Source organism: Macaca fascicularis, chromosome 4, assembly GCF_037993035.2.
Source record: "Macaca fascicularis isolate 582-1 chromosome 4, T2T-MFA8v1.1".
NCBI classification, from domain to species: Eukaryota; Metazoa; Chordata; class Mammalia; order Primates; family Cercopithecidae; genus Macaca; species Macaca fascicularis.
Genome location: NC_088378.1, coordinates 57,026,206 through 57,037,304, shown reverse-complemented (window position 1 = coordinate 57,037,304; position 11,099 = coordinate 57,026,206). Strand labels below are relative to the sequence as shown.

General features: G+C 39.7%; 1 protein-coding gene across 1 annotated transcript in view; it reads right to left on the bottom strand.

The window, feature by feature from the left end:
- Positions 1-207: 207 nt before the first annotated feature.
- UST (uronyl 2-sulfotransferase) overlaps positions 208-11,099 on the bottom strand; it is a 317,208-nt gene continuing 306,316 nt past the window's right edge. Inside the window, exon 8 of the mRNA XM_005552086.5 lies at positions 208-3,377. Within this exon, the coding sequence (XP_005552143.1) occupies positions 3,094-3,377 (284 nt within the window). The 3' untranslated portion in view covers positions 208-3,093. The remainder of the gene's footprint in view (positions 3,378-11,099) is intronic.

The following is an 11,099-nucleotide window of genomic DNA, read 5'->3' as shown; positions in this document are numbered from 1 at the left end:
ATTACAAGAATGGAAGTTGATATACTTTTTAAAATACAGCTTTTCAAAATCCCGTCTTGAGGAAAAAAGCTTGGCCAATTAAGAAGGCTGAGGGGAGGAACTGCAGGCACTTTTATTTCCAGCTGTCAACAGGATGGAAAAAATATGTCAACTTATTTATGTTTATTTATTTATATGCATGATGAATAAGTTAAGGAACGCTTCATCTCAAACACAGATTGCTTTTATTTTAGCTAAGTTAATGTTTCAGTTCCATATATATTTTTGAATTTCCATCAATGTCAAACACCATTTTTTTCTTCTTAAAAAAAAAAAAAGATTTACAAGCACTTTTATGGCACTCAAGAAAGTAGGCTGAAGGTTCATAATAATAATTTTCCTTTTAAAAAACATCCATCAGACCAAAATAAAATCATTTTAATTAACTCCTTCCTGAGTAACTAAAACCTTGGAATGTGCTGAAAGGTTATAATAAATAAGACAGTCAAAGATCAACTAGCTTAAAAGGTATTTTTTTAAATTAAACTATGTAAAATGTACAATACATTTCATGAAGTACAAACTGTTGGGCCCAGGGCCAAAAAAAATGTTGTCATGTTTGCCAAATAAACTGATGAAGTACCTTGACTTTTAGGACCTAGAGGGTGTTGGTTGGGACAAAATAACATTAAGACCCTGTAAGTAAATCCATCACCATTTTTTGTTGTGAAGTTATAATGATCACTGCTGAAAATAAATGCCTTTGAACACACAGGTAACAGTACCCAGGTAAACTTGCAGTAAGAGGATGAATGTTTTTGAACGACCAATTGTCTCAATGTTCTGACAAGAGCAGAGAAAACACAGCCAACTCAAATTTATTTTCAGATTGCGAGATTGCACAGTGTGTAAACTAATCATCATTCTTTATATGGAATTTCATAGAAATGACTCACAGAGTACCAGGCAGCAGTTCTTGTACTGGTTTTGAATATGATAGCTGTTCTCCAGGTTGCTTTTGAAAGTATGCCTAATGGTAGGGCCCTGGTCTCTCTGAACAGGACAAAGGATATTTCCTCCTCTAAGAACATTTCCCTTAATTGCTTCTCTGCCCCCATCCTCTGAGGCAGAAAGAAGGCCCATGAGCGGCCAAGTGCTGGACTCTGTGCCTCTGTGGTCCCTGCCCTCCCTGGACTCCTGTGGGCTGGAGCCTTCTTAACACACATCTCATGATAAAGTAGCTTTAGTGCTCACTCGGCACGTTCCAAATGACTTGCTTTACATCTTGGCTAACGTCCAATTTTAGTGAAGGAAGAAAAAATTCTAGAGAGACTTGGTGGTTTATGAAAAGTAGAAAATGTGTAGCTTGTGTAAAGTCAGAGTCTTATTTACTATTAACTACTCCCAACTCACACATGTGCTAGGGCTGGCTCTAGGGGACAAATATGAAATAGACAAAATTTGTTGCAAGTATCCTTCCTTCTGCCACCACTGAACCTCGGCTTCTCAGCTAGCTGTTTATCGTCTCCCCAGGAGAATGTGCATTTTCAGGATTTCTTTAAGGTGAAAATATTTCAGAACTCAAAGGAACAGATTTCTAATGACTGAACCAAGGCATCGTTGATAGGTGGCAGGGGAGGGGCGGTGGGAGGGGGCAAGAAGACATACCTTAGGACAGTGAGACTGCCCAACATCTAGTTACATTACATTGGAGGCAGCCACTTACTTACAAAGCTGGCCAAGCAGTCTCTGCCCCAAAAGCTCTTGCTGCTTCTATTTTGACGTCTCAAGGAAGAGTTGAGGTGTGCTCAGGAGCACACAGGTCCCATAAGAAAGGGGACTCTACCTGCACAGAACTCGGGTAGTTCTCGGGTAGCTCTGTCACCTGCACAGAACTCAGGACCCCTTTTTACTGAAAACAGGTACCTCTTAGGGGACTAGAAGTTACAATAGTACATAGTACCGGGTCCTATAGGACCCAACTTGGCCAGGGGTGTGTTTGATAGATTACACACCATCTGTGGTCAGGCTCGGAACTTCTGCTGTGGGAGTCAAATGCCTGAGCTAAATTGGTTCCTGGAACTTCCATTTAAAGCAATGTTGGGAGAAGATGTTTCATATTGGGTGCAAAGGATACAGCCATGCCCTTTCCCTGATGCCACATGACCTTCAGATTTATCTGTCTTGTTTACATTCTTCCTTAGACAGCAAACAAATTATTTTCCCTGCTAGACTACTTTGATATATATCTGTCAGCATGGTGCTTTGAAATGGAATGTTTCAATGGAGCTGGTCATGCATTTTGACCTTGAAAGGTACTCCAGGCTGGGGATTGGTTGGGGACGTGGCACAAGCTGACTTGCTCTTCCAGAGATAACGACACTGCTCTTGGTGAAAGTGCCCCCTGAGAAGGACCAGAGGCAGAACTCTACCCATGCGGGTAGAAACCACTTACCCAGGGAGATCCTCCTCCTTTAAAAAAAAAAAATTTAATTGAGACAGAGTCTCACTCTGTCATCCAGGCTGGAGTGCAGTGGTGTGATCACAGCTCACTGCCACCTCAAACTCCTGGGCTCAAGTGATCCTCCCACCTTGGCTTCGTATTACAGGCTTGAGCCATGGCACCTGGCTCCATCCTCCCTTTTGATGCCCTAATCCGTCTTACCTTCTCTTAGATCCTTCCAGAGGAGATTCCCTGGTCTCTGAAGTGGTTTGTATTTCTACTGAAATATACAAGTCTGGATGTCTCCTACCATTGAGGTAATATTTTTATAAGTCATTTTACAAATGATAAATTATTAGGCTAGGGGCTATATTTCTCCCCCTTTTCCCATCATATGGGGTAAGGGGAAAGCTGTTTTATGACAAGATGCCTTGGGATGGAGCCATCTAGTGTACCTGGGAAAGACCCAAAGAGCCAAGAGAAAACACAGAATAAAATTAAACAAATAAAACCCGCAAAACCGGGCATCTCCCAATGACCCCAACATGTGGGAATGTTTTGTTCTTTTTAATGCACCCAAGCATTAATTTAGTCCCTTAAGGATTTTACTTCCCCAAAACAAAGAACTTTATGGAAAAGGGAGATAAAGCCATGGAGGCAACACAGTCACATCACCTCTTATAAATATCTTCTAGCCACTTTTCATCATCCTGTTCTTCATCGTCGATTGGCTCCTCGGTTTCCAGTGGAGTTGGGATAAAGAAGTGTGGCCTCAGGGGGGGCTTGCTGACGTGAGACTTAAGTCCAAACTTGCGCTTCAGCAGGTGGAACTGCTCTTTGACGTAGTGGTAAAACTCGTACTCGTATCTCATCCGCTGGTAGAGGATCTGCACGGCCTCGGGAGAGGGGACAGTCTTCTTCACCGTCACAGTCATGTTTCCAAGCTTCCTGTGCTCTGGAAGAGAACCGGGGTTGCACATGAACCATCGTTTGCAATGCTTTAGCTTAGGAGGGATCCCCGCGAGGACCCACATTACCTGTACAACTCTGGTAGCACCTAACGAAGCAACAGCATATCCAAGTATTAGAAGGGAAGAAGGGTTCCTGACAATATTTGGAAAGACTCACCAACTCTAAGCATTAATGTCAATGTGAGTTGACGAAGCACAAGCTATCTAATTTCCTTTCATCGGATGTGAACCATGCAATTGGACCAAATTCAATTGTTAACTCTGAGTTCTACATTCTTTTGAACAGCAGAATCTACCCATTTTCCCTCTTTTATTTCTTGTTACACCAGAAAAGGGTTTTACCCTCAGAAGGAGGCATGGAAGAGCTAACTACTTTCTAATAATCTTGTTTTTGTAAGTTTTCAAATACTGACATAAAGTTTAATTTGATACAAAATCCATTTCCATTTTACTATTTCAACAATGCATTTGTCCAGAAAAGGAAAGGAAGGGCTGCCAGATTTCTTAAGTATAATTTACACATTTTTAAAATTTATTTGTATTTTTTGTAGAGACAAGGTCTCACTAAAACTGTTGCCCAGGCTGGTCTCGGCATCAAGAGATCCTTCTGCCTTGGCATCCCAAAGTGCTGGGATTATAGGCATGAGCCACTGCACCCAGTCTAAATATAATTTTAACTGTTATACATTTTAAATTTTTTATTGTGGTAAAATATGTATAACTAAAATATGCTTAATTTTATGCTAATGCTTAATAACAAAATATGATATTTTATATTCATTGCTGAATAGCATGAAAATGTTATATATAGAGTGTACAATTTTAACTATTTTTAAGTATACACTTCAGTGGCATTATTTATATTTACGGTGTTGTGCAACCATCACCACTATCTTAAAAATCCTTTCATGAGTCTATACAAAAACTTGATATCCATTAAACAGTAACTCCCAATTCCTTTCCTTACCCCACCCTACTTACCCCATCAATTAGATAGAACCTCTAATCCATGTTCTATCTTTATGAATTTGCTTATTCTCAGTGCTTCATATAGGTGGAATCATACAATATTTGTCCTTTTTTTGTCTAGCTTGTTTCACTAAGCATGTTTTCAAGGTTCATCCATGTTGTAGTGTGGATCAGAACTTCATTCCTTTTTTTTTGAGACAGAGTTTCGCTCTTGTTGCCCAGGCTGGAGTGCAATGGCGTGATCTCGGCTCACCGCAACCTCTGCCTCCCAGGTTCAAGTGATTCTCCTGCCTCAGCCTCCTGAGTAGCTGAGATTACAGCCATGCGCCACCACGCCAGGCTAATTTTGTATTTCTCGTAGAGATGGGGTTTCTCCATGTTGGTCAGGCTGGTCTTGAACTCCCGCCCTCAGGTGATCCGCCCACCTTGGCCTCCCAAAGTGCTGGGATTACAGGTGTGAGCCACCCGCACCCGGCCCAGAACTTCATTCCTTTTAAGGTTGAGTAACATTCCATTGTATAGATAGAATGCAATTTGTTTATCCTTTCATCCATGGAGAGACACTTGGGTTGTTTCCATCTTTTGTTTATTATAATGAACACTTGCATTCTAGTATCTGAGTCCCTGTTTCCACTTATTTTGGGTATATATATACCTAGGAGCAGAATTGCTGGGTCATGCAGTAATTCTAAGTTTAACATTTTGAAGGACTGCCAAACTATTTTCCACAGTGTTTGCACCATTTCACATTCCTACCAGCAATGTGTGAAGGTTCCAATTTCTCCAAATTCTCTCTTACAATTGTTATTTTCCTGCCTTTTTAAAATTGTGGCCATCCAAGTAAGTGAGGAGTGGTATCTCATTGTGGTTTTGATTTGCATTTCCCTAATGACTCCTGATAATGATGCTGATGCTAATGGTTTCCCTAATTTCTAGTGACCTTTTCATGTGCTTGTTGACAAGCATGTGCCCAACAAATGCTGTTTGTTAGTATATCTTCTTTACAGAAATGTCTATTCAAGTCCTTTGCCCATTTTTGAAGTGGGTTTTTCTTTTGTTTGCTTTTGTTTGTTTTTATTGTTGATTTGAAGGAGTTATTTATATATTTTTGATAATCTGCACATATATCAAGTATATAATTTACAAATATTTTCTTCCATTCCATAGGCTGTCTTTTCACCTGTTGATAGTGTTCTTTGATGCACAAAAGTTTGTAATTTTAATGAAGACCATTTTAGCCATTTTTCTCATATTGCCTGACTTTTGGTGTCATGTTAAAAAAAAAATTGCCAAATCCAAAGTTGACACATAGAAGTTTTCAATTGTAATGGAAACCATTTTATCTATTTTCCTCTTATTGCCTGTCTTTTGGTGTCATATTAAAGAAGCCATTGCCAAATCCAAGGGCATGAAGATTTGCCCTCATGTTTTCTTTTATAATCTTGTTTTTTACTAAACTTTCTGTCACCAAATTTGAATAGGTATATAATTTACTAAATATAGTTCCAAATGGCTATTTCCAAAATCAGACTCATTTAAAAGGACACAGACTTCCCATTTTTTAGGATATTTGAGATACCTTCTGAGGCCTCCAGTAGCAATTCTAAAGAAGGAATTTGAGAAATTCTCTATGTAGACGCTAAGAAGGGTAATGGGGGATTAGAGGACAGGTGGGGATGGTTTATAGGTACAAAAAAATAGAAAAATGAATAAGACCTATTATTTGATAGCACAACAGGGTGACTATAGTCAACAATAATTTAATTGTACATTTAAAAATAACTAAAAGAGTCGGGTACAGTGGCTTATGCCTGTAATCCCAGCACTTTGGGAGGCCGAGGCAGGTGGATCACAAGGTCAAGAGATGGAGACCATCCTGGCCAACATGGTGAAACCCCGTCTCTACTAAAAATACAAATAGCTGGGCATGGTGGTGTGCACCTGTAGTCCCACCTACTCAGGAGACTGAGGCAGGAGAATTGCTTGAACCCAGGAGGCAGAGGTTGCAGTGAGCTGAGATTGCGCCACTGCACTCCAGCCTGGTGACAGAGCGAGACTCTGTCTAAAATTAATCATAATCATAATCATAATAAAATAACTAAGAGAGCATAACTGGGTTGTTTGCAATGCAAAGGATAAATGCTTGAGGGGATGGATACCCCATTCTCCATAATGAGATTATTATGCATTGCATGACTGTATCAAAACATCTCATGTACCCCATTAGGTATTAATTAAAATAAAAAATAAATAAATTCTCTGTGTGGCCAACAGCCTCATTGAATAAGGGTATTACTTTTAAAAATGACTCTTTTGAAAGTTCTTTGCCAGGTTGGGTCCTTTGTACAGGGAAGCCTAGATCCTTGTAAATAGATAACATGGTCTTCATTAAAAATTAAAAACATAACACACATTGAACATTCTAGAATTTCTGTTAAAGAACTTGGCATAGACTCTTCTGAAATGGGTTCCTAACAGAACATTTTATAATATCTGTCTTCTCTGAAGATATGAACTCTAGCTAATCTGGGGCGGGTCATTGTTCACAGGTCTTAGGTGTTCCTTTGTGTTTTTTAAAACAGAATTTTAAAATCTTATGAAAGACAGACAAGAAACAAAGAGTTTTAATTCAAACATTGAGAGGCAGAGGAAAAATAATTCTCTCATTGAAAGCCTCCTTCAATCCCTTCCTCTGAGAGCACTACATATTGTGTAGGGTTTTGTTATCTGATACACAAAAACGTAAGACTCCTGCGATTTAAAATAAATTCATTAAATTATTTGGCCCAACCTGGCAAAGGATCCAAGGGGATAAGCAAAGGGGAGCCTAGAACCTTGTAAAGAAGTAACTTGGAAATCTGTTCTATTTCACAGCCTCAAAGCTCTTTGTCATAAGGTTGAAACAGTAATTTCCTAAAAACAATGGACAGCAAGTGTAATCAAATAAATACCCTGACTACAAAACTATCTGAGAAATACCAATCACATTTTTAACTTAGAGCAAGGTAACTTTCTATACTAGTCTTCAATCACTTGCAAAGTGTTGGTCTATATAATGGATTGAGTTGACTTGCTATATAAATGGTTATTAATTTCAGGCCAGAAAAACTTTGGGAAGACTCTTTAAAAGTTACAGCATAATGGGTTTATACATTTCTTTCTTTGATTACGATTAGGTGACTGGGCCAACCACTATAAGGCTACTCCTAGTTCATGACAATAAAACTGTCTTCCCTGAATGCCTTCCTCTATGGCTAGGTGGGGGAGTTGGTGGATGGGCAGAGCAGGTAAATAACTCTGCCAAAAGTGACATCATATCCTTCTGAATAGACATTTCTCAAAATAAGACAGACAAATGGCCAAGAGGTATATGAAAAAACTCAACATCACTAATCATCAAGGAAATGCAAATCAAAACCACAATGAGATATCAAGTTACTCTAGTTAGAATGGCTATTATTAAAAAGGCAGTAAATAACAGATGCTGGTGAGGATGTGGAGAAAAGGGAACTCTTATACATTGTTGGTGGGAATGCCGATTAGAACAGCCACTATGGTAAACAGTATTGAGATTTCTCAAAAAACTAAAAATAGAACTACCATGATCCAGCAACCCTTCTACTATGTATCTATCCAAAGGAAATGAAATCAATATATCAAAGGGATACCTGCACTCGCATGCTCATGTATTTACTGTAGTACTATTTGCAGTGGTAAAGATATGGAATCAACCTATGTCCATCAATAACAAATGAATGAATGAAGAAAATGTGGTATTAGATACATAATACTTTTTTATGATGTCTCTCATAAAAAAGAAAGAAATCATGTCAGTTGCATCAGCGTGGATGGAACTGGAGGTCATTATGATAAATGAAATAATCCAGGCACAGAAAGACAAAGATCATGTATTTTCACTCATATATGGGAGCTAAAGAAGTTGACCACATGGAGGGAGTAGGATGATAGATACCAGAGGCTGGGAAGGGTGTCTGGGTGGGAGAGGGCACTGAAGAGAGGTTGGTTAATGGGTACTAACGTACAGTTAGATAGAAGGTGTAAGTTCTCATGCTCCATAGCAGAGTAGGGTGGCTATAGTTAGCAACCATGTATTGTATATCTCAAAGTAGCTAGAAAAAAAAACTTGAAATGTTCCTAACACATAGAAATGATAAATACTCAAGGTGATGGATACCCTAAACACTGTGATTTGATCACTGCACGTTCTATGCATGGAATAAAATATCATACATATCCCATACATATGTAAAATATTATATATATCAATAAAATGGGATATTGTGTCCTTCAAGTACAAGTGAAAAGAACCAGGACATATTTGCATGATTAGTTAACTGATATGGCACGAGATGGTGACAGTCCTGGCTGAGCCTAATACTTTGTGGTATATTTTTATAGTAACAGCTACAGTTAATGGGAACCAATGTGTAGCAAGCACTGCGCTAAGCACTTGTACACACAATCATACTTAATCCTCACAACAACCCCTTGATGGAAGAGCCATTTTACACATGAGGAAACTGAGGCCAAGACTATAACTCATTCAAGGCCACGCAGGCAGAAAGTGGCAGAGGTAGGAGGCTCCTCATGTCAACCAGCTGCTGTGCTTTTGCTGTGTGGTTTCTTGGTGTGGACAGGTGAGCAGGCTATTACTGCTTCTCACACCTTTCTTCACAGTGTGGTAGAGCATAATGGTCAATGTCCAGGCCTAGAGCCTTCTACTCCTCATGCTGACTGAGGCACCCAAACTTCACAACAGATCTCACAGGAAACTGGCAAGTGTTTTGGAGGGAATGGCTAATAGCTTTATAGTTTGGGAGAAGAAAAGGGCTGGTTAAAAAAATTGGGCTTGATCATCTCTGGGTCCAATCAGAAAGCCCAATACTCACAGAATCAATGATGAAAACCACCCCAGCTACCACTATTTGGAGAATTCCAGCTGAGAGGTAAAACCACGTCCTGCTGCTTTTATTTAGCTTAAACTTGTAATTATGTGTTTCTAATAGAAAACATTTTATCCCAGGCAGAAACTGACCTAGGATCTACCATGTTTGGAAAAAGACAGACTTCTGGTGATAACCAGCATCCAAAATCCCAGTGCACTCCATCGACTCTATGACTGGAAAGCACTGGCTCTGATGATTCCACTCAGAGCCCCCTACATTGACATATTTTATCCAACTTCTATACAGTAATGAGAGGTCTTTAATAAGGCTGATATTTGATAAGATCCCAGGTGGCCTTTCCAACTAAATTTTAATTGCATGTCACCTTACTAGCCTGAAGAAAGTGCTTTGGCTATTTGATAGTGCTAGTCAGAACATGAGGAGGCTGAGCCCTGTGTTTGCTAGAACACTCTACAGAGAGGACAGACTTCTAAGACAAGAGGGAAGGGGGACTTTTTCATGTTTGGCTACAAGGTAAGAACTTTAAAAGATCCTTTCTTGAATAGTTAAGGATTCACTGAGGGTGACCCCCAAATATGGCACCCTGGTATGCTGATATTTCAAATCAAAGGCCACTGGAGACTAGTACATGCTGGATGAAGCTGTTCTCTGAAGTTCCCTTGTCTACCTAGAAATTGGACCTGCCAAAGAGGAACAAAATTGCCTTCAGTCCCCTCCCCTAAAATTTCATTAACCAGAGAAGATCAAAACTCATGTCACAGAAGAAGGGACTGAAGATTAAACACCACACTTAGAGCTCAGATGAATGTTGTCCCAAACTATTGCCTGTTCTCAGGTCTCATTCAGTTCCCAAAGAGAATTACTTACTTTCCACTGCCTGAGCATTGGGCCCATTCATTCCCCTTAAATGTCATTTACTACTCTTCAAAATTGCCACATTTAACCTCCATTTCCCCTTTCCCTATGAAGAAAGGTATAGAAAAAGCTGGATCTCCCTGGGTTATGGGGTAACCACTCTCCGATGATTTTCTCCTGTGTACCATTTTATTTTTAAGAGGTAGGGTCTTGCTCTGTTGCCCAGGCTAGAGTTCAGTGGTGTAATATAGCTCACTGCAGCCTCAAACTCCTGGGCTCAAGTGATCCTCCTCTCAACCTCCTGAGTAGTTGGGACTACAGGAGTGAGCTACCATGCTCAGTTTCATACACATTAATAAATTTTATTACTTTTTTTCCCTATTAATCTGCCTATTGTAAGTTCATTTTCAAGAAAGCTTCAGAAGGCGGAGGAGAAGCTTTTCCTATTACCCCTCCAATAACAACAGATTGTCACATGTATTTCAATTACCTCAGTCTTCCTTACTCTTCTTAATCCCTCCCTAAATCCCCTGTCTAAACACGAGGGTCAGTATCAGCTGGTTCGGCAGATTCTTATGAGATCTAATGTTTCCCCAAGCTCTAGTTTTGCTTTAATATCCAATTCTTGCTTCATTTATCTACCCACCCTGCCTCCTTGGAGTTTCCTTCTCTCCCTCATCCACCCCTTCTTCTTCATTGTCAACCTCTCCCTTTCAGCTGGCTCCTTGCCATCAAAACTCATTTTCCTTCTTGAAAAAACCCTTGTCTCATGTACCCTCCCTCCTTCATCTTTTCTCTCTCCTCCCCATCAGAGCTCAAGTTCTTGAAGCTCTGTCTACATTTGTTATAACATTTTCAGCTTACATACATGACCGAACTCACCAAAGCCTGCTTTCTGTTCCTTCTGTACTCCATTCAGTTACTCTTGCTTCCTTATTGATAGCTCAGAGGGCA